At 29.8% G+C, this 23967-nt stretch overlaps 6 protein-coding genes and 1 non-coding gene across 12 annotated transcripts; 5 read left to right on the forward strand and 2 right to left on the reverse strand.

Annotated features, from left to right (window-relative positions):
- Positions 1 to 2013: 2013 nt before the first annotated feature.
- On the forward strand, positions 2014 to 3849 carry LOC122524919 (cytochrome P450 4C1-like). The gene is made up of 7 exons (XM_043647439.1): positions 2014 to 2089; positions 2163 to 2269; positions 2374 to 2464; positions 2729 to 2890; positions 3001 to 3070; positions 3161 to 3287; positions 3760 to 3849. Exons 1-7 carry the CDS (start codon positions 2014 to 2016, stop codon positions 3847 to 3849), a joined length of 723 nt encoding a protein of 240 aa, XP_043503374.1.
- An 86-nt stretch (positions 3850 to 3935) lies between these two features.
- On the forward strand, positions 3936 to 4635 carry LOC122524920 (cytochrome P450 4C1-like). Its single transcript, XM_043647440.1, has 3 exons — positions 3936 to 4111; positions 4211 to 4381; positions 4469 to 4635. The coding sequence occupies exons 1-3, from the start codon at positions 4003 to 4005 to the stop codon at positions 4633 to 4635; spliced, it is 447 nt and encodes a 148-aa protein (XP_043503375.1). The 5' UTR covers positions 3936 to 4002.
- Positions 4636 to 6310: 1675 nt separating this feature from the next.
- Positions 6311 to 6525, reverse strand: LOC122525230. Its single transcript, XR_006305735.1, has one exon. It is a non-coding gene; the product is annotated as a small nucleolar RNA U3 (small nucleolar RNA).
- A 3447-nt stretch (positions 6526 to 9972) lies between these two features.
- Positions 9973 to 12766, forward strand: LOC122524731 (transmembrane protein 53). Of its 4 annotated transcripts, none has more exons than XM_043647137.1 (6): positions 9973 to 10254; positions 10329 to 10579; positions 11420 to 11627; positions 11714 to 11929; positions 12204 to 12329; positions 12436 to 12766. In XM_043647137.1, the coding sequence occupies exons 2-6, from the start codon at positions 10344 to 10346 to the stop codon at positions 12721 to 12723; spliced, it is 1074 nt and encodes a 357-aa protein (XP_043503072.1). In that variant the 5' UTR covers positions 9973 to 10254; positions 10329 to 10343; the 3' UTR covers positions 12724 to 12766. The 4 variants fall into 4 exon arrangements, with proteins under 4 accessions (XP_043503072.1, XP_043503071.1, XP_043503069.1 ...); XM_043647136.1 differs by having other exon boundaries at positions 9974 to 10184; XM_043647134.1 differs by having other exon boundaries at positions 9974 to 10579.
- Positions 12767 to 14258: 1492 nt separating this feature from the next.
- LOC122524691 (putative uncharacterized protein DDB_G0289263) lies at positions 14259 to 17513 on the forward strand. Of its 2 annotated transcripts, XM_043647076.1 has the most exons (5): positions 14259 to 14876; positions 14969 to 15560; positions 15651 to 15840; positions 16098 to 16334; positions 16410 to 17513. In XM_043647076.1, the coding sequence occupies exons 2-5, from the start codon at positions 15525 to 15527 to the stop codon at positions 17357 to 17359; spliced, it is 1413 nt and encodes a 470-aa protein (XP_043503011.1). In that variant the 5' UTR covers positions 14259 to 14876; positions 14969 to 15524; the 3' UTR covers positions 17360 to 17513. The 2 variants fall into 2 exon arrangements, with proteins under 2 accessions (XP_043503011.1, XP_043503010.1); XM_043647075.1 differs by having other exon boundaries at positions 14259 to 15560.
- Positions 17397 to 21259, reverse strand: LOC122524692 (sodium-dependent phosphate transport protein 1, chloroplastic-like). Its single transcript, XM_043647077.1, has 8 exons — positions 20779 to 21259; positions 20333 to 20492; positions 20157 to 20269; positions 19954 to 20085; positions 19682 to 19889; positions 19458 to 19602; positions 18237 to 18351; positions 17397 to 18143 (listed from the first exon to the last, which is right to left on the reverse strand). The coding sequence occupies exons 1-8, from the start codon at positions 20968 to 20970 to the stop codon at positions 17988 to 17990; spliced, it is 1221 nt and encodes a 406-aa protein (XP_043503012.1). The 5' UTR covers positions 20971 to 21259; the 3' UTR covers positions 17397 to 17987.
- A 285-nt stretch (positions 21260 to 21544) lies between these two features.
- LOC122524693 (sphingolipid delta(4)-desaturase DES1) lies at positions 21545 to 23482 on the forward strand. Of its 2 annotated transcripts, XM_043647079.1 has the most exons (7): positions 21545 to 21749; positions 22176 to 22238; positions 22326 to 22352; positions 22440 to 22579; positions 22654 to 22867; positions 22956 to 23167; positions 23251 to 23482. In XM_043647079.1, exons 1-7 carry the CDS (start codon positions 21668 to 21670, stop codon positions 23389 to 23391), a joined length of 879 nt encoding a protein of 292 aa, XP_043503014.1. In that variant the 5' UTR covers positions 21545 to 21667; the 3' UTR covers positions 23392 to 23482. The 2 variants fall into 2 exon arrangements, with proteins under 2 accessions (XP_043503014.1, XP_043503013.1); XM_043647078.1 differs by having other exon boundaries at positions 22176 to 22352.
- Positions 23483 to 23967: the final 485 nt, after the last annotated feature.

Below are 23967 nucleotides of genomic sequence, written 5' to 3' on the forward strand. Positions count from 1 at the left end.
TCTTTGTTTATGTAACAAGTCATCTTTCATTAATTGCGCGAGATGTGAAAAAATTTATTGTTTTGAATGCTTTTACAATAACCTGCGTGTATTAAATAATAATAGATATAAAATAAATGTTAAAACTCGTAGATATAAAAAAATTATATATGGAATTGTTAATGAATAGAATATATACGATTGTTGTTTGTTAGTCTATTGAAGATTTATTTATTTTTATACACCTGTTAAAAAATAAAATGTTAACTGTAATTCAAGTAATCAATTATCCTTTATTATTTGCGCAAGATTTTAAAAAATTTATTATTTCTAATTTTTTTTGTAATAAATAATTTTCTCTTTCCTGTATATATATAAAAATTAATAAATATGAAAAAAAAATTAGAAAACAGAAAGAAAAAAAATTAATAAAAAAAACTTCCCCCACGAAGGATCGAACACCGACTAACCGCGCGAGAAGCAAGAACGCTTCTACTGACGCTATCGCGTCACTTTATACATCATCGAAATTAAAATAATTTAAATATATATACAACAAAAGTCAAAACTTTAAGACCTTTTTTCTCAAAAACGACTGCGCATTTTGAAAAATCCCTTTACCACGATAACACCCTAAAAGTATACTACGAATACACCAAAGCTCGTTAAGATCTGTGGGGGTCCCAGTGTAAGGTCCCCTTGTTAGTTACGGTGCACCAAAGGAGCGCATCAAACTCCTTGCAGGGCGCTTGTGTCCCCTGGCACGCGTTCTCCCACTATTTCTGTTAGTCCAATCATATGCATCGACAACTACGGTTTCTAGCTTTTCGGTAACTGGTCCGCGCGTTGCATCGTCTTTTTCTATAAAAGCCCGTGCTTTCATGCTTCAACATGATTCTACCACGAGACCTGCGAGCGATCACTTCGAAGAGAACTACACTCCTGCGCTACTATTACATCAGTGGAACAAAGGAACAAGAGAAGAAGGCCACGTGGTCAGAATTATATTCTGCTTTGGATTAACATCATCAGCGATAGCTGCCGATAGGCAAGCCAGCGACACATCAGCAACAACTGTATTTCAACCAGGGTTTTTATGCCGAAAGGCTTTTCCCTGCAACGAGCCAAATAATAGTACTTATTAGTACTGACTGGGCTCAAAAATATATTTTAATTTATTTTCACCTACCCTGACTCCTCATCCACCTATAAGTGCATTTTCAACGACAAGAAAACCACCGGAGTACCGATACAAGGCGTCGGTCGTTCAACAGAGAGTAAAAATAATGAATTAATTTTTTGTCTCGCCATAAAATTAATTAGTATAATTATTTGATATAAATATTTTCCTTTACAAAAATTTATTTGTATATCAAATTGAATACATATTTAAAAAAGAAGAATTTTATATCTACACATAAAATTAATTCAAGATATATAGGAAAGGATATTTTAAAAACGTGGAATTTATTTTTTGTCTAGACATAATTTTAATTCGTTTTTAGTATGTTGTAAGAAAACAGTAATGCATTTTTATTCAGTTTCAAAGCCATAAAAATTGTACGAAAAAAAAATTGAACGTTTATCAAGTGGTGCGTTAGCGTAAGTAGTAACGTCTTCGCTTCTCGATACATTCGAGTATGCAAACTAGTATCGATACGCACGGAATAAATGAATTGATAAAATACAGCTTTTTGTCTAATTTTGTCCACACGTGTTGAAGGTATCCTTGACACCTGGACAAAGTATGATCTCGATCTTGCTTAAATAGGCTCCCAGTCTGATGATTCTTTTCTAGTTTCTGTTAAATCTCGAAAGATACAAGAAGTCGCTGCGAAGTGTAAACTTAATATCCCTTCTTGGCTTACAAGAGAAGGCCCAGCAGTATTTTAAAACTATTTTTGCTTGTTTTATAATTTTGTATTTGTTTAACTAAACATGTGGTATATAAATAAAGTTAGTGTTTCAACAGCAATAATAATAATGTTATTCTATGTTCTTAAATATATAATAAATAGATTTCATGAGTATAACATGGTAAAAAAATTGTCGGGACCTAAAGCTTACCCTTTGATTGGAAACCTGAATATAGTTCTTGATGATGTAAAAAGTACATTTTTATTCCATTTTTATAATGTCTATATTTATGCGATCTCTATTGAATGAATTTGTCTTACAATTAGAAATAACTCATAAACTAATAAAATTACCTGCAAACTATTCTTCGCCGTGGCTATTGTGGTTAGGCCCTAAATTAGTCCTAATCTTCGATGATCCTGAAAGTATTGAGGTAAGATTTATCAAATTTACGGCACTTCGTTATAAACGGTTTGCCCGAATTAGATTTTCTCTTATTTCGGCTTTTTTTACATCAATTTTTTGTTTTCTTTTTAGTTTCTATCAAAAAGTTCTAACGGTTATGAAAAAAGTTCTGTATATGACTTTATGAAATTTTCTTTGGGTAATGGAGTGTTTACTGCACCAGGTAAACTAGAAGTTCGCACGTGCTTCCTTCTTTATTAATACAAAAAAACAACCTATATCAAATTACATTACAGTATTTTTTAAGTATGTCTTTCAGAGGATTGCTGGTAAAAATAGTTTTCTTTTCTTATGATTGCATATAACGTCTACACACCTACACACATATATATAAGGATCTCTCTTTGTCTCTTTTTTAATTAATAAATATATAGAAAAAAAAAAACATTATAAAAAATTAAACTAAGAAATATTTTCATATTTAAAGCATCCATATGGGAGATTCATCGAAAAATCTTAAATCCAGTATTCAAAGAAAAAATGGTTTCAACTTATGTGGACTCAATAGTAAAAAATTCAAACAGACTAAATAACATTTTAGAAACTAGTAACGGAAAAAACATAGATTTCATGCATTACGTACATCTTTGTACGTTAGACATAATATATGATGAAATTTGGATATTCAGAAAAGTTTAAAAAATATGTATTGAACTATTAAAATTTTCTAAAAATAGTTTTTTTTTTTTATACTGACAGATAGCCTATTGGAAAGTGATTTAAATTTGCAGAGCAATCCGGATTGTAAACTTGTTGAATATGTGTCGAAGTAATAATTAGTAAAATATTTTTTTATTTGTATTGTAATCTACTATTATTGCATATTTTTCCTCTTATTGTGAATTTTATTTTTATTTAGAATGTTTGACATAACTACACAAAGAGTAATGAAATTCTGGTTACATCCAAATATTATATTTAACAATTCATCTAATGGAAAACGTCTACAAGAATATCTTTCACACATTAATAAAATAACGAGCGAGGTATAAATAAAACGATTATTCGCACTTTTAATTAACTCAATTTTCCTCAATATATATTTTTCTAAAAAAATTAATATTTTATTCATGTATATAACTTTCATTCGTCAATATTATAAAGAAAAAGAAGGAGTCAATGCACTAGGATAACTTTACCCAGGAAGGAAAAGGTCCATATTCAAGTAAAAATAACCATTTGAAAAAATATTCTTTTAATAATGTATTTATAGAAAAATTCCTTTTATAATAATTATAAATAATATATAATTATGCTCTTCTCTAATTAAAGGAAAAGATACCGGTTCATTTCTAGACGTCATATTTAAATCGCTTTATGAATCCGGAGAATATTCGGAGGCAGATATTCGCGATGAAATAAATACAATGGTTTTTGCAGTAAGATGAATTTATTTCAGATTAGATGAAATTTCCTTTTATCCATTAAAAATAAAAAGCAATTTGTATTATTTTTTAGGGAACCGATACTGCCGCTAATACACTTTCATTTTTATTTTTAACGTTGGCCACGTTTCCAGACATTCAAGTACGCACAAATTGCACTTAAGCAGTATCTTATTTGTCATTATCTTTTAAAAATCAATTATATTTCCATACAAAACTTGTATTATGTATACGGCTTTTTCAATTCCAGAATCAAGTATACGAAGAGTTGTACGATTTGTACGGCTCAAGCGATCCAAAAGATGTTCCTGTTACAATGGAAGATACTAAGAAAATGAAATATTTGGATCGAGTTATCAAGGAAATATTACGTCTTTTTCCTCCAGCTCCATTTTTTGCACGCAAACTATATAGGGACACAAGAGGTATATTTACATATAATAAAATATTTTTTAGTATATATTTTTGTCCATTGACATTACTGTCTTATATAGTAATAATATGTATTTATTTATTTTATTAAGTGAACGACAATGTGATAATACCAAAAAATTGTCACGTTGTTATTTCAATATTTTCACTTCATCGGAAAGATAAATATGATCCTTTAAGATTTAACCCGGATCGGTTCTTGCCGGGAAATTATAACTCGAAATGTTTCATCCCGTTCAGCTTCGGGAAAAGAGGATGCATAGGTAAAAACGCATTTTTATGCATTCTTGAAATAGTATTCTAAACAGTTGATCAGTAGAGTATTTGTTTTTTTAATATTTCTTTTTTAGGTCAAATATTTGCTATGACCGAAATAAAGGCAATAGCTGCTAGTCTATTGAGAAAATTTACTGTTCGAATAGACGATCCAGTTTCCGTTGAAAATATTAACCTAAAGTTCAGAATAACTTTACAACCAGCTGAAGAAACTATATTCTTGAGATTTAACAAGCGATAATATTTATCATTTTTGTCGATACTATTTTCCTAATAAAATAATTATAATAATTAACTGTACAAATAAAAAATAATTTTTTAAAACTATACGTTTCCAGTTTTCATTTAGAATACCGGTATTCCTATTCTTAACAATAAACGATGGAATATCACAAATAGACTGAAAAATAAACACATTAAACTAATAATTAAGTATTTTAAAAAATAACTCGAAAGACACTCAAGTTGCTTTTACCGATAAGTTGGGTATAATGAGGATATTTGATTTCATTTATAGAAGTCAAATTATCATATGGTTATTTTTTAATTTAATATAAATTTATTAGTTTTGAGTGATAAGAGCGAGTCTTTTCTCTGCATCTTCGGGTTCGATTCTCATTGTCCGAACGGTGTCAAAAAATACGCTGCTCGAGGAATTAATTGTGTGTCTGTATTGCATTAATCCAAAAAAAAAATTTATCGAATTAAGATAAATTAGAAGCTCTTCCTGAACGCAATGGTACTTTAGACGAATTATCTAAAAAATAATAATTCAATTTACTCAAAAATAACATACTGTAATGTAATAAATTTCTGTATGAAATATAATTTAACCTATATATATATTCTTACCGAATTTCTACCTTGTATGATCTGAAGACACGCAATCTTCGCCATTCATTAGATTCGACTTTAAATCGTTAATATTGTCACTCTTTTGAAATTTTCCTGATACTCCAGAGATGACAACTGCACTATCTTCTAAGCCTTCTAATCTCATGTATGCTAAATGTATCCACACGAGCAAAACTACTAACTACTAATTCGTACGCCAAATGAAGCTATTCATTGAAACCGCTGTTTATATAGACAATCAAATAAGTCTAATTGAAATTGATATTTATACCATTTAGTTCTGCAATTCCAATGCGTTTACTATGGATTATGCTGCATTGTCAATGCATTATTATATAAAATGTCTTTCCCAGGGCTTCCGATGACTTGTGATTTAAAATTGTTTTTATATAAGAAAAATATTTCCATATGAACGATAAGTTAAACGATTCTAGACAGTTAATTCTTTTAAATTCAAGAAAATGTAATACTTGCTGGATTAGAAAATTTTTTCAAGATCCTATTGGTGCGGTACCGGTGCCTTGATCGGTAACACGATATTTTATTTATCGTGAAAATGCCGTTATGAATGTGATATGTGATTTCAATAGTTGTTGCGTTGTACAAAGTTGATGCGTTCTTCTTCTCGATGCTTTCTTCTTGAATATGCTTGCTGGCTGTGTTGTTTCGATATGATGATGTGAGGTCTCGATATGTTATGATGTGGTGTTTCGATATGTATGATATGATGTTTCGATACGTTATGATATGATGTTTCGATACTATAATATGTATGATCTCGTAGAGGTTGCAAGAGTTTTTATAGGGCGAGAATGCCATCCCTTCCCTGCGTTGATTAGCCAATAGAAAAAAGGTTCATAGTCATAGCTGCATATGAACAAAATGTCCAGCCGCCTGGATGTGGAGACAAAGCACGAAAAAAACCTTTGATGAATTAAGAGAATCGTTTCCCTTTCATCGTTTCTCCTTTCGGCTCGTTTGGTCAGCCGATCGCTTTTATGTGTATGGGTGTGTGCATGTTGCCCAGTAAAGTATTCAATCTTGAATTATTCTTTAGTATTTACTCAGAAAGCTTCGCTTCCCCAATCTCCTTTTACTAAATAAAAGGAGTAATGATCATCCGTGACCAAAATCTTGACTTAAAAACCAAAATTTTGAATCGTCCTAACGTTGAAGAAAGAAAGCTACAACTCGTCAACATAGTTGCATTGGCTCAGTTTTATGCTAAACAATTTTGAACATATACTACAGATACGATCCTATGAAGTATGATCCTATATTTTACTGGTTTTCGAATCTTATATATGTTACCGGAAAAGTGGGAAATTCGGCATTGTTAGCAATGTCTAAGCATTGCTCACAATGCATGGCGTTTTTAGACAACGAAGAAAACAGGAGAATCGTTATCTTATCTGGCACAGATAAATCGGGCAACAGATACAAACAAACACACACACACATAAAACATAGTATAGTACAGCGCATAATATAGCGGCACGCCAGTCTAAAAAACCTGCACACAAAAACCAACTACACGCTCGCTTTTATGTGTGTGTTGGGGGCAAAGTGTGTTTGTGTGTTTGTTGCCTGATGACTTTGTGACAATTCTTCTGTTTCGAACGTTAATAACGGGCGCAAGAAGATGTTTTCATATAACATAATAAAATGAATTAAAATTATATATCTAGCCAAAAAATAAATTCCACGTTTTTAGAATATCCTTTCCTGTATATCTTGAATTAATTTTATGTGTAGATATAAAATTCTTCTTTTTTAAATATGTATTCAATTTGATACACAAATAAATTTTTACGAGACAAAAAATCAATAATTAAAAATTTTATAAAATACATAATTTAATAGGAAAAATATTTAAATTTTTAATTTCGTCTTAAAAAGAATACGTATTCAATTTGATATATAAATAAAATTTTGTGAAGCAAAGAATTTATATCAATTAATTATTCTAATTAATTTTATGGCAAGACACAAAATTAATTCATTATTTTTACTCTCCACTAAATAATAATAGTTTCTGCTAAAATGAATTATTTTTTTTTTTATTCAAGGTTCATTATTTTTGACAATAAATAAAGAAACGGCGTGCCATAAGCATCAAGATTCGATTTAAAAACGCCGCGCTTATACGCCAATTTATATAGATATACAGAACGCTCGACACTCGATGATCAAAACGAAAAATGCTCGCTACCGAATGAAAAAATAGAAAGAGAGAAATATCGGTTTCTTCTCTCACTCGCATTCAAGGCCGAAAGGCCCGATGATTTCCAAAGATCCTTTGTTTGTGCATTAGTACACACGGACGCTCGCACGTACACTAACCCGCTCGCGTATAAAAACCGACGGAGAGGAGGGACTTTGCGCGCCACTCTACAAATATTTTTTTTCAATATTTCTCGCTTATTTTTGCAGATACGAAGATAAACTTTAGAACATTTTTTCTGTATTTTTCAATTCTCCACAACTTTTGTTTGAAACTTTTTTCGATTAAATGCCTAGATTCTAAGATAAGGCTATATTTTACCCTTTTTTACCCTTTTTCCCCGAGTACCCGGTTCCTGATTTTAATAAAATTAGCACCATTCGATTCAGCGTCGTCAACTTACCCTTATATCAAATTTCAAAGCTGTTAATAAAAAAAATCGATGTTTGGCCCTTATTGACTGGCTTAGAAAGGTAGACATACCTGTTAGCCCTGTCAAGATAAGATATAGGTATCAGCGACATTAGAGACACACACTACGCCGCTATTGTAGACTACTCTATTACTACTCTATTACTACAGCCAAAGAAATAAGTATTTTTTATATGGAATACTACAAGTGTGCAAAATTTGAAAAAAATCTGAGGTGTGGCTCACCGACCGTCTCCTTGTAAGTATTATATACAATTCCTAGGGAAAGTATGTAATAATTCTTATATTTCATACATTGCCTAAAAACATCAGGCATAATATACAATGCCTAGGTATTCTATAGAATGCTTTTCGTACAATGCCGGTAACATATATAATAGAAATGTACTGTGTTTAATACGTAGAGAATGGCTACAAAGTTCTAAGCTCAGCAGAGATTGAAGTGACATGTATGAAGTGGTGCCACTACATGATTAGCCAGGTATAACAAACCTATTTGCATGACAAGTAAAATCCTACCAAAACCTTCCTGGAATACTAAAATTACATTTTTGTGAAAATCAAACTTATCAACAAATTGCATTATATATAATAAGAAAATCCATAAAAGCAAAACAACAACAGTTAACATATTAATGCAAATTTTTATGCTAATTATCATATGTTATCGATTATATTAATTTTTATTTTCTTTGCAGATTTGTCGCCAATCAAATTTGTAGTGGCCCCGTATCTTAAACACACAGATCAGAGATTGAGAAGTGTGAACTCAACCTATTAACACTAATACTCTGGCTTATACAAAGTAGGTGCAAGCTCTTATACTGATACTATTTGCGCATGATAGGGATGCTACTCTTCCCTGTTACGCTTTTAGTTCATATTTTGTTCATATCTTTCGCTAAAGTCACACATGTTTCAGATGAAGGGTAGTTAACAGCTTTCAGTTTGAACTGTACTTTTCTCTGAACGAAAATGAAAAAGAGAAGAATTATTTCCCCTTCGAATTACCCATCAATTCCCATTTCCCATCGTTAAAATCGATTGTAAATTAAGCTAGTAAATAGTTGATAAATACAAGGGAAGTTTCAACATAGACATTTGAAAATGAAACTTTTAACAGAAAATCTCAATTAGGTCAAATTATGAAAAATGTCTAACACACACACAGTCCTTAAAATGATAACAAATTATTTAAATATTATACACAAGATTATATACTTTTAAAAAATTTTCCAATCTATAAAACTCTTTACAATTATTAAAACAACCAAGCACCAGTTCTACTTTAGGATTCTATAAACTATAGAACCTTCAAAAAATAATATTAATTATATTATTAAATAAACTATTAAAAAAACATTATAAAACAAAAATGAATCCATTAAAAATAAAGTTATTGTTTTCTGTTACATAAAAAGCATCGAACTAAATTAAATTTAATATCAGATCTGCATAAGTTGGTATTCAATTATATTTGGTTGTCGAATTTTTACAATTCTATTTTTCTTATTACTATTAAGCACGCCAATCGTATCGCTTCCATAGAAATGACGGCAAAATCTTTATCCTTTTAAACACACCGATCGAAGTTTTCGAAAAACAATCACATCATCTTACTTCACGTCTAAAAATACATGAACATATTCGTGTCGATTGAATTAATGCTTTGAACAATCTGAAATTATTCTCGACTTTTCGTTATTGTATCTGGTCGATATTTCGGCGTGTAATATTTGCCTCGTAAAGCGTATCATCGATGAACAAACAAATCTATTTGAAAAGAATCAGATTATGGTAAGTGTTGCAAGGAAACATATTAATCTTTCAAACTTTGTTCTCTGTGGAAACAAAAAGAATGAAAAAAAATTAAACAAGAAAAAAGAAACAAAAATAATAATTCTTGTATAAAATAATCTCGTTTGAACTGAATACGATGAGGTGACTCGCATGCACCTTCAGGAAACTCCATTTATCGATCTTCTGATTCGCTTTCGCGCTTTCGAAGAACACGAACGGTACGACGCAAGCTCGTACCGAACGAGAGGAAAGCTTTCTATGTGCTAGTGGTAGGGTGCCTTTATATGTTGCTTAGGTCAATGTGTGTGTTTAAATGAAAGAGAGTGAGAAAGAGTGAAAGAAAGAGATAGATAGGAAGATATACGCATACATATATCTATATACATATCTCCCACTTCATCTTTTCCACCTCATTCTGCCTCTCTCTTTGGAGTTACCCGCGCTCAACGTTACGTTACGTTACGTTACGTTTCCTCGAGGTACTCTACTTCTTCTCTCCTTCACTTTCATCATCTAACTGAACTCACAGCCGTCATCATCGGCGGCTACGTAAATATACATACATAGACGCGTCTAACTACATACGCTTACGTATTAAGAAGAATCATTTCTGGATTGAATAGAACCACGATACGATTATGCCAGAGAAGATGAGCGATCAGGAGGACCTGGAATACTGCATAATGTTCCCGTCTTTTCCACCATCACCAAAGGACCCAGCTTTGACGTCTTCCACGACCAATGGACAGGATCATAAAGAAGAATTTGTTTTCGTCTATGAAGAAGATAAACGACCATTGGTTGTTCTTCTTGGATGGGCTGGATGTCAGGATAGATATTTGGCTAAATACAGTGCTATTTATAAGGAGAAGAGGTAGGATCATTTCATAGGTAACCTTGTGTCTCTTTCTTTCTCTCATTTTTTGTCATTAGAATTCAAGGTCAGCCTCCAAATCTATAGATGCTTATTCATTCAATCAGTCTGGTAACTATTAAAAGAAATGAGTCTGTCTGCTTCTCTTCCTTTTTTTTTTCCTTTTTTCTGTTTTCATTAACATTTCGTTCGATACGATTTTGATGATAAATTTGACGTCAACCAGTAGCACGGCAGCCGGTAGTACGTTTGTAGTCGACGATTATCGACCGCTCCGTACCGGCTTTGCACAGATGCTGCTCACCTGGTTAGAATTTGGTTTTTTGATAATATAATATTTTTTTGTCGTCTGACAAAAGTTTAGGAATTTCACTAGGTTTATTTTCTTTAAGATGCGTTAATTACTGTACAGTGATTTTAAAAATGTTCATTGTTGTGATCGATCAGTAAACACGTGTTGTAATTTACTTTTAATTACTACTTTATATGCAGAATATTTTTCATATATTAATTTATATGCCGCGAGCTAATTTTTATTGATTTCGTGAAGTACATTTTGACACAACTAAAAGTTACATAATACAATATTTGAAATCATATTTACATAACAACAAGTTAATTTTCTGAATACGAAATTGCCCTGACTACTAAAAAATGTCCAGATTTAATAAAGACAGAATTATTTTCATATAAGTTGATAAATAACTTGAAAATAGACATATAATCTTCGTTAATCGTTATATCAAATGTTAACGATAATTACTTGAGTTGGATTTAATATCAACTAATAAAAATATTATATAATATTGCTAACAGATCATAGAATTCAATTATTTCCAGTTGCATCACTCTTCGTTATACAGCACCTATGGAATGTCTTTTTGGACGAAGAAACAAAATGCCTTATATAGGCAAACGATTGTTGCAAGTAATTGCTAAAAACAGTTTGAACGATCATCCGATATTCTTCCACATATTTAGCAACGGTGGCGCTTTACTTTATCAACACATCAGTATTGCGATGCAACAAATGAATTCTCCGATCCAAGTAACGGAACAATTTATTTCTTAATCACTTTTTTCTATAAGAATACTAATTTCTTCATAAATGTTCATTTTAATTTGATCCCACAGTCGCAAGTGAAAGGAGTGATCTTTGACAGTGCACCAGGTGAAAGAAGAGTTACATCCCTGTTCAAAGCTATCAGTGCAATCATTGGTGGACATCCTCTAACAAATATACCGATGTCTTTCTTCATTACGATCTTCTTATCAATGTTCTGGTTCTTCGAGGTTTTTATCGCCTACTTGTTTCTCTCTTACTTTGTAGTGATAAGCCTGATTCTTCAGGTACAGGGTAAATTGGTTTCAGGATAAAAATAATACAAGATTTAGGCTCATTACCATAAATTTCATGCGATGTTACTGCAATCGTATCTTAAAAAAAACAAATATTGAAAATAAAATGGTATTTGACTAGTTATGCAGTATCTTCTAGAATACTAACAATCGCAATAGTAAATCTTCGCTTGAAATTTATGATATCAAGCGTAAATCTTCGCACTCTTCAATGTTTCAAAAATGATTGATGATAGCAAACTCAATAGAAATGTAATTTATACAGGTGATCGCCCATGCACTTGGACGAGGTTTCACCATCCAATCGAATCCTTTCGCATTGATGGAAGAATCATCTTCTTGGCCACAACTATTTCTTTACTCGAATACCGACACCTTAATTCCTGCTGCAGTTAGTTTATACAAATGTTCTATAACTCAAGTTTACAACCTAGGATTTTGATCTCGAGTATGTAACAAGATAAATTTTGTATTACAAAATAGAATTATATTTTCAGGACGTTGAGAAATTCGCAAGCCGACGTGCAGAACGCGGAGTACGTGTACAACTAGTACTCTTTACAAATTCACCCCATGTTAAGCATTATGCAATGTATCGAGAGGTCTACGTTAACACAGTTTACAGTTTCATCAACGAATGCCTGCAATCTAGCAACCCGTCTAAGAGGTTCGAGAAATCACCTAATCTTGACGAAGATCATATCGAATCCGACGTTTACAATTCGCAACCTGGCCTCACGAAACGTGTCGTTTTGCCTAACGAGGCAACCAAGTATCAAAATTAGTAGTCATATGCGCGAAAGAACAAATCGTCGATAAAATGAAAAAGATAAAAAGAACAAGCATTTTTATTAGCAAAAATTATCTTGCATTATCTCGTCGCAAGGAAATTTTAAACACGCGTTCGTTGTCAAAACTTACGGATATCGAAAATCGGTTAATACTGGTCATATTTTTTTTACTAATTTCATTTTTTTATTTATTTTTATTTTTCTAAGCAAGTTAACGATGGAATAAGACGAACGATGGAATGATAATTTTTTTTTTCAATTTATTCTCCTTTATAAGAAGAAAAATTCTTCAAAAAAAAAAAAAAATGAAAAATTACAAAAACACGCAAATTAGTATCGATTTTCGAACTCCGTTAGTTTTAAAAAACGCGTATATATATCTTCATTGCTTTTCAATTTCTTCCCTTTTACACATCTTCCATTTTCCGACAATCCGAAAGGCGTGTGAATAAGTAAGTGCGTATAGAAGGTGCATCGGTTGATTGTAAGTACATAGTACGAAAAAATAAACATGTACAGCAGTACAAGACGAACCCCAACAACAACAAAAAAAGAATTAAAAGATAAAAATAAGTAATTCCGCAGGAACACGTTCCCCGCGTAGTGAGTTTATAATGACTCTAGGTGCACTTTGCTGCTGAATTAATGATCAACATAATATAATAATGATTCTTATTATTATTATTATTATTATTGTTTGAACAATATTGAGAGAAGGGAGAGAGATTTATTTAAATAACATACGTAACAAATAGAGAGAGAAAGAAAGAGAACATACTATAAAATATGTTTAGAAAATACAAAAAATACAAAAAAATACGAGGATCATTCGAATGGCTCTGAATATCTATTTTTTGAAACACGATTGTAAAAAGAGCATGGATCCTATATTATATTATCATTAGTATTATTATTCTAATTATTTAGATTATAATAATTATTATTATCTGTTATTATCGTCATCGTGAATTCGATGATTATTATGATTCGAATTATGACTCGCGAGTAGTTGGTCAACTTGGTTCGATGATAAATCGCACAAAATACACATAATATAAAGTTAGAATCTTGATTTAGCTTTCGTCATAAATCAAAGATTTCAAATTGCATCGTGATTAAAAAGAAGGATTTAAAGAGAATTTCTCTAAACCAAATCCCCCTCTCCATTAATGATTCCTTCCCTTCCTACATTGTGTCTCTCGTTATATCAGACACTATGTTAACGCGAATATATATAAATGCAAATATATTTTGATCTGTCGATTAGTTACAAAATAAAGACTGATAAATACCTCTAACAAGTGTATCATGCGTTTTGTTTTTTATATAGGCACATATATAATTTTAAAATAATAAAAATAAAAAAATAATTATTTGATTAAAATATAAATTTCTCTGTGTGAACGAGTAAAAAAATATATATATATATATATATAATTGTAGTATTATTAATAAAATATTTACGATTATATATAATTTGATGATATAATATAATTAAAAAATTAAAACTAGTAGATGTATTTTTATAATATTTTTAATTATTATATTATTAAAGTGTAATACGAAAGATCAGACTTTTAGGTGAAATTTGATAACTTATGTCTCCTACAAAATATATATGCATACTATACTTAAACAAAATACTTATTTAATTTTGATTAAAATCTGAATTTTATATTCTTTTGCTCGACCAACCTTCAGGGAAATTTATCGATCATGATCGATAATGAAAAAGACGATAATAATCGATTTTTCAAAAAAATTTCTGTCAAGAATATGATGATTAACATTTGACAATATAAAATGGTAACAACTAAAGAATGAAAACGTATTAGGATCCTAAAAAATCTTTAGATAAAGAAAATACTATTTGAGAAAAAATATAATTTTTTCTTGGTAGAACTTTTGGAACTGGCGTATATCGAAAGTAGTTTTCCGAATTTTTCACGCGCGCAATCCAATTATCTATCTACTTTTTTACCAAACCCTGTGGAATCCCTTCGGGGATCGAGATCGCTAAATCGAGAAGAAAAAATTCGTCTCGGAGGACTTTCTTATTTCGTTCAAAACGTCGAACAAAAAGTGGAACCAAAAGAACTCGACGAGGAGTCTACTAAATTTGAATTTAAAGTCAAATCTTCGAACAGGTACGAAATACTACGTGTAATACAAGCTAATCAGAAAATTTACCTTCAAATGAAGAAGAGTTGATAATAGAAAAGGTGTTATTGAATTTCAGTACTAACAAAAAATCAAGAAAATTGAATCCTATGCGAAAAACTGCTGCTGTTAGAGCTCGTCCATTATTTTTTAGAAAAGGTGACAAAGTAATTTTTAATTTTCAACACTTCGTAAGTCCTGAGAAAATTTTAAAGGAATACATTCGTTTTAATATTCACAACAAGTAAGTTTTTTAATGGTGGTTAAAATTAAATGCAAAGTTTGATATTTATCAGTTCGTGAGTCTAACATTTAAATCGATTTTGAATAATTCTTAAATAATTAACAAAACTTTGTTAAGATTTTTTGAAAATTCCTTGAGCCATAATTTTGCCATCTATGATTTATACAATTTCTGATCATAACAATTAAAAAAAAAAAGACAGATACAAAATTTCCTCAAAATTTCGAATAGAAGCAGACTGGCTAAAATCGACAAGCAGAAAATATTGGAAGCATTATGCTCGTTGCATTGCGATAATCAATTCAATTCTGATGTAGATCCGTATGATTTACAATCACAAAATAATTCTAAACACGTAAACGCGGAAAGACGAACAAATAATGGAAAAATAATGTCGGCAAGAAAAAGTAAAATAAAGCAAAATATCGTACGTAATTTTATTTCTTTTAATAATGGTAAAAATTATCTTAATTTCATAAATGAATCAATTTTAAATGATTCAACAATTTTTTAATAGAATACAGAAAATGCACGTTGGATAACTAGACCAGCACGTACATGGCAGCCTGCTAAAAGGATCTCTGCAACAAACAACATCGTGTACGAATTCAATCCTTTTGGAAATGTTGAAAATAACGATATATCGAAAGGTTTTAACAATTCTCAAAATTCTATAAATTCCTGTGGTTTATTTAACGGCTTGAAAGGTATTAGAATGTAAAAATGATGAAGAATATACGATAATTTGAAAAACTGCCATTTATTGGGTCAGTATTTTTAAACATTTGTTTATCAGTATTTTAAATAAATGATCAATATTTATACTGAAAAAAAATATTAATCTATACCGGCCATTTATTTATAAAATATTAATTAAAAATGTATAAAAATATTGACCAATAAAATAGAAGTATAAGTTAATTAAAAATAATCAAGTTTTGGTGGTATCTGTTTTATTGCACAGTTTCAACAATTTCTAAATCTACAACAAACGATAAAAAACATATTGCAAAAGATGCAAAAGCACGTTCTATTGTAACATTACCGAAATTAAGTTCTTCTTCTAATAATTCAACGAATATTTTTGAAAAAAATGAAAAAGTGATGAACGTTTGTGAAAACCAAGCTTCTTTACCTTGTATTCTTAAAAGGACAGATTTAACGAAAAATAAAACAATTTCAAAAGAATCAGATAAGAAATGTAAGTCTTATAATCAAAATTGAATTTCATTTTCTGTAAACATATCCTGTATATATAAAATTCTTTTGCGTATAGGGAAAATAGCATCAGCAAAATTAAATTATATAGATCGAGATGTAAAAAAAGTTAAAACGAATTGGGAACAATTTCAAAAACATTATGATCGCAGAAAAGAAAGATACAACTTTAATCCGCGTATGAAAAAATTATACGAAGTATTAGAAAACACTGCGTGCGATAGAAATAAAATAAAAGAAAATGTTGACTCAACAAATGATCAGAATATATTATCAAAGAATAGCAAATTTTCCAAAAATTCTAAAATAATTGATCAAAGTGACGTTGAACATAGTAAAAACATGTTATTTCCAAAACAAGATCAATTAGCTATTGTAAAATCTACAACAACGAGTATTGATTTATCTAGTAGAGGACTTAAAGAAGATATTGTAGGGAACGAAAAGAGAAATATTGTTGAGCAACAACCGTTGTTTACAGAAAAACGATTGCAGAATATAAACGATATCTTAACCTACGAATCGAACTTACTAAATCCTCATAAAAATTATTCTTTGAATAATAAAACATCACGTAAAGTTAAAACCGAGATAGACAAATATTTAGAGAAGTATACCACAAATTTCGATAAACTTAATACAATAGAGCAAAAAAATGTAACTATAAAAGTAATGAAGTCTCAAAATGACATCCAAGAAAATTTTAATGAAAATTTAAATTATTCTTATTGCGTTAGTGAAGAAAATATAAATAATTTTGAGAAAGATGGAATCGAAACATCTCTAAACAATAATGATTTTGGAGAAAATAAAGAATCAGCTAACGAAACAAAAAACATAGACACAAAATCGGTTGAAATTTTTGACGAGTTTAATGAAAAATTATCAAAAGAAAATACATTTGTAAAAATAGACTGTAATGATCTAAATCTACCGAAAAATGTCTTAGATAAAGTCCTTCAATCGGAATATTTAAAAAAAGAATTATTTTCGTTGTATCCTATGTAAAATGATATTTAAAAAGAAAAAATAATTGTGACCGAACTGGTGTTTTTTATTTGTTTTAATTTTTTTTTTATATATAAAAATTGCATCTTAAAACACATTCTTTATGTACATTATCGACTTATACACAATATACAATTTTTTCTATGTGCAAAATTAAAATCTTGTATATATATATATCAGAACATATCACAAAATGTTACCTATTAATTCGTGTTATTATGATGCACAAATTAAAGACAAATATGTATGTTATTTTAGATTCATACATGTTCGTCACGAATTTTAACCAATTCCAGTTTACGCATCAAAAATGGCACTGTTGCAATGTCTCCATCGCGTTTACAATAGTCATCACTAAACACTTTTCACACTGCATTTATTTATAGTGTTTCGAGTCTGTTAAAATATATTTCTTATATTTTGATATGTTTTTCAGTGGTTTCTATGTAATATAGTAAATGTATACCATGTTGGATCTATATATGCTAAGATTCTGAAACTATATATTCTTGTGTATATAATTTTTATATACCATAATCTCCTCAATGCAAATATACACATCCAAATAAACATCACAAGCTACCTTTTTTCACGGAACAATCGATAATTTTTCCTGTAATTGATCATATCACAATACTGGAAGTGCTGAGCTATGACTTTGGTATATTATAGCACCTGTGAAATTAATTGCTGCAGCCAATACAAACACTGGCATCCATCGACCATGAGAAGCAGTTACTAATTCAGCCGTTAATGGACCACAAAGAATACCAGGTATAGTGGCCTGAAACATTTATTAATTAATATAAAAGTATTTTTTGATACTAACTATTTGACACATCAACTTTTATAAATAATATAAAACTTATATACTTACGATAGTATTTGATACAGCAAAAGTAATTCCTGCATGATTTGGTGCTATGTCTGCATGATTACTGAGATGTCCAGAAGAATTGCATGCGCAAAGTCCCATTGATATAGAAATAAAACTGTTCAATAAAAAAGTATATATTACTAGCATATACTATATATATATATATATAAGGTGATTCACTAACTCTAGCCACCAAGATAGTTCAGAAAGTATGATAATAGCAGAAAAATGTATACAATGAAAGTTGCATGAAAAATTCGAGAGTATAATATGACGTCAGTGTTTTTTTGCTAGGTTTAGTCGCTTCTGAGATTTAAAGGTAAAGTTTTTTTTTGTATTTATTTTCTGATAGCGGCTGTCTTGGTGAATCCAACGATGTGTAATGCAACTTTAACTGTTTGGCTAACAGTTTCGCGCTCTTCAAATTTCATGTCGAAAAATGCTAGCGTATTTCGTCGATACAGACAATTGACGGTGGTTTAGTGCTACTCAGCTTTTTTCGATAGTGTTTTCTGAAAACCCTCCGATAGCCAAATGGTTAAGGTATTTGAAGGTCAACGAAGGTCAAGTTTGGCGAACGATCCAGCCATAATACAGCTCATCCGTGTCGTGCTTGCGTCAGGGTTGCGTCAGGGTTGCGTCAGGGTTGCGTCATCCTTTAGGTGTCCAATAAAGCACGGAACAGATATCATCCAAATAGTGTTTATTTGTTATTGTCAGGTTTTGTATTTAATGTTGCATATCGTTGGATTAGCTACGACAGCCGCTATCAGAAAATAAGTACCAAAACATAGCATTCCATTTAAAAAAAACAAACTTGACCTTTAAATTTCAGAAGCGACTAAACCTAGCAAAAAAACCCTGACGTCATATTATACTTCCGAATTTTACATGCAACTTTCGTTCTATAAACTTTTCTGTTACTATCATACTTTCGGAACTATCTTGGTGGCTAGAGTTAGTGAATCACCCTGTATATTTGCATAAACATTCAGAAAATTATATTGCATATTGTCTCATACGAATAAAATAACGTCCAAATGCAGTCATAAAAGAATGAGCATTAAAATAGAACAAATGAATCTGAACAGATTGTTGAACAAAAGTTAATTAAAAATTGAATGACGAAGAATAATTTATGGGAGAATGAAAAAATAAATAAAAATTTCTTTTCTCTTTAATACGACGTATATATTCATAAAATTGTTTAGACATACTTACATTACTGCAGCGAGTAAATTATCCACTGCACAAAATGCTAATAAAAACGCTCCTGGTCCTATTAAGCCTATATTTGTCATCAGTCTTCTTACAGATAAGACGGACCATCTTTTCTGTATAAGATTATCAGCGCTATGTCCGGCAACTATAGAAAAATGTAATACCATGTATTATGCCATATGCATCTGCTTTAAAAAAATAAAATACGCGTGTAAGATACATACCGATACCAACAAGAGAATTGACAATATATGGAAGTGCCGTTAAACTTATGCTTTCTTTATTAGCAGATATATTTCTTGTCAAATAAGTAGGCAACCATTGCATAATTATATAATTACTCCAATTCATTGCAAAATGTGCTATATACAAAGCCCATAAAGGCCAATGAGTAATAAACTCAGTCCAACGTAAGTTTCTATTTTGTGTCACCTAAAAATATAATTAAAAAAACGTTATTCATAAAAATAAGTTATTAGTGTAATAAAAAATTTACCTTTGGTACGAAGAGAGGAATTTCATCCTGAGAATTAATTTCTTGATATAATAATAGCCACAATAAAGTCCAAACAATTCCAATAATACCAAATAAATAAAATCCACTTTGCCAGGACAAATTAGGACAAATCTAATAATAATAACAAAATAATTTAATGCATTGTTAAATTACGAATGATGTTAAATTTAAAAAACACTTACAACAGATGCAACAACTTGACCAACAGAACCAGCAGCTACGAGATAACCAAACGCTCTTGATCTTTCTTCTATAGGTACACTATGCGCAAATAAATGAAATATCACTGGCAAGCCTAAAACATTCACAGTTATATATCTGACATATGAACATCATAAGGTTTTATAAGAATTCTTACCTAATCCTTCACCTAAACCAAGAATAACTCTGCAGATGATAAGCAATGGAATAGATTGTGCCAAGAGTGGTGTTACTACGGTACTTATAGACCATAATAAAACAGCCAACATTAGTACTGTTTTACAACCAAAACGACTTGCTATACTTGCACCAATAATCTAATTAACATTAATACAATAAGATAGCTCAAATGTTCATATAACATTATTTGTAGATCAGTTAAAGCTTAAAGCGCCGACTAATTTATTAAAAATTTTAGCTAGAATATCGAAATATTAATTTTATGGAAAAAATTTATATCCGAAAATGATCTTGATAAAGAATTGAAATAACTCAATATATTTCTAAATAAAATAATAATTAATTTTTAAATGTATATATTAAAGGGAGTCGAGCGCTTCGAGTATTAAATTAATGACTTTTTTGTTTGTTTAAATTCCATACCTGACTAGTAAAATAACCAAATGCAAAAGCGGATAATATCCAACCCTGCCAATGAAGATTCCATTTAAATTCATCGGTCATAGGAACGATTGCTATCGGCATGATAACTCGATCCGCTGCATTAATAAAATTCGCAGCGGAACAAAGTGCAACGATCCGCGATGTACGCGGAAGCATCCTGAATTTTGGCATCTCAAAACAAACTCGGTATTTAATAGGCCTCCAAAATTTACATCGCACGACAGCTTAACGATAGCCTAACCTCTCCTAATATGTAAAATTAATTAATCTACTTCGGCATTGTAACGAATGAAACTTTAAACAAATCTTTTGCGTGCATCGTTTATCGTAGAATAATACCAATCCTTTCAACGATAGTGTTAAAGTTATTAAATTGATGATAATTTGCACATACTATAACCGTATAAATCGTTGACGTTGTTCGACGTGTCAACTATCGGATTACATCTCGATATTGACAGTTCGATAATTATCGAATACTCTCGATTTGAGCATATGTATCGATAATCGTCTTGTTAGATTTCAAATTCAAAATTTAAACTAATCGATAAATAACAATTAATTACACTTATTAAAATATCGATAATTATTAAATAAATTTGTAAATTTATTTATAACTATTGTCTATTTGTGTTTTTTCATTCAAGTTTAATAATTACTCGTATCCGTTTTCATTTGATTATGAGTTCAAACAATCAATGTTACAAATGAGCTGTGATTTTTCATTATTTAATCAATGAACTGCGCATGTGCATGGATCAGTATTCATATCTCATGTCAGAGGGACGTATATAAGAAAATTCAATGAAGCTACCTCCGGCAAATGTAATAGTTTACTATTCGCGAACATTTACGTTAAGAAAACAAAATGGGACAAAGAGTCTCGAGAACAGACTTCGAATGGACTTACACCGAAGAACCGCATGCTAGTCGTCGTAAAATAATATTAGGTAAGGAAGAAATTTAACCTTACATACCATTATTTTAATGTATATGTGTGTATGTGTAGATTGTACAATGATTGTACGTGACATTCTTATCAGTAATTTCATTTGTATTATTCATCGATTATCTCTAATAATAATCATTTTTAAGAAAAATGTCCATTTTATCTCATTTTGAAGAATAGAAAAATATTTTATATTCATATGCTATATATAGGTGTGTTTAATATAAACACAATTTATTAATTAGAATTATGATTTACTATACACTCAATGTTTATGCATATATATGTTTGTATATACATCACTTATATTTCCAATGAACTATTTCTACTTGAAATAAGTAATATGAAAAATAGTTTATGTGATTTGATTTTAATCACTTTATAATGAACAGTTCAAGTTATATATACCATGTTTATTATATTGCAGAAAAATATCCACAAATAAAAAAATTGTTTGGCTACGATCCTAGATTTAAATGGATAGTAACTGGTATGGTTTTAGTGCAATTTTTATCTTTATTTATTGTTAAAGATTTAAGTTATCCTAAGCTTTTTCTAATGGCATATTGTTTTGGAGGTATAATTAATCATTCTCTTATGCTTGGTAAGTAAATAAATCAAAAAGAAATAAACAATAAATAATACTATATACTTTTTTTGAAATCTAATATATGTTGCTTGCATATTTTAGCCATTCATGAAATATCACATAATCTTGCCTTCGGACATGCTCGACCTATGGCCAATAGAATATTTGGTCTGTTTGCTAATTTGCCAATAGGGATACCGATATCAATAAGTTTTAAGAAATATCACCTGGAACATCATCGTGTAAGAATTTATTATTTGAATCATTTAATTATATGCTAATAAAAGATTAGAAATAATATATTTTTAATGTACAGTATCAGGGAGATGAAAAACTTGATACAGATTTACCAACTTTATTGGAAGCAAAATTATTCTGTACCACATTTGGCAAATTTTGTTGGATATGTTTGCAACCATTTTTTTATGCCTTTCGTCCTTTAATAACTTATCCAAAAGCACCAATAATGTTTGAGTATATTAACTTAATAGTACAATTAATATTCGATGCAATTTTGTGGTATTGTTTTGGTAAGAACATACTAAACATTAAAAGTATTTTTATACGCTTTTAATACTTATCAAATCATTGTAATATGTATATTTGCATATATATTAGGTGGCAAAGTATTAATATATTTAATCGGAGGATCACTTATGGCAATGGGACTACATCCTGTAGCGGGTCACTTTATATCAGAACATTATATGTATAAAAAGGGATTTGAAACTTATAGTTACTATGGACCTTTAAATTTTATAACATTCAATGTTGGCTATCATAACGAACATCATGACTTTCCTGCTGTACCTGGTTCACGATTACCTGAAGTATAATCTATCTTTTTATACGAATACAAAAGAAATCTATGATTATAGAAATATACATTTATTTATTTCTTATTTATTTCTAGGTAAAACGTATTGCATCTGAATTTTATGATGATCTACCTAAACACGATTCTTGGACATCAGTTTTATATGATTTTGTGATGGATCCTGAAATTGGTCCATATGCAAGAATGAAACGAAAACATAAAGGCTTAAAATCATAGATTAAAAATATTATACTTTTGCTAATAATTAGTATTTACCAATACTATGTACAGAAATTTTATTATCGTTATTACATTTATTACAATGCAAGTATGATGATTATTTAAATATTAAATTAACAAAATCAAATTTCATAGTCAAAATTACAAAAATCGTAAATATATTTTAACTATTTGTTTTTATTTTAATTTACATAATAAAAAACGAAAATTAATATTACGAAATAAAAACAAAAAGCAGAACTTTCAAGAGTTATTTATAATCAATATGACGGGTTTTGATAAAAATAGGTATACGCAATTATTATTATATAATTATATTATATTATATTATATTATATTATATTATATATTATATAATTATTTATAATCAATATGACGGGTTTTGATAAAAATAGGTATACGCAATCAATGTCAATGATAAATCTAATGTTAAGTACAGCAATGAAGAAGAAATAATCGAGCTAAATAAATTATAATACATTTCCAAGCCTGAAAAATTTAAATATAAAATTTGAATGATATAAATTTATATTTGTTTTTATATTTTTTTTTATATTATAAAAATATATATTA

The sequence above is a fragment of the Polistes fuscatus genome, unplaced genomic scaffold (assembly GCF_010416935.1).
Source record: "Polistes fuscatus isolate 324 unplaced genomic scaffold, CU_Pfus_HIC Scaffold8, whole genome shotgun sequence".
Taxonomy (NCBI): domain Eukaryota; kingdom Metazoa; phylum Arthropoda; class Insecta; order Hymenoptera; family Vespidae; genus Polistes; species Polistes fuscatus.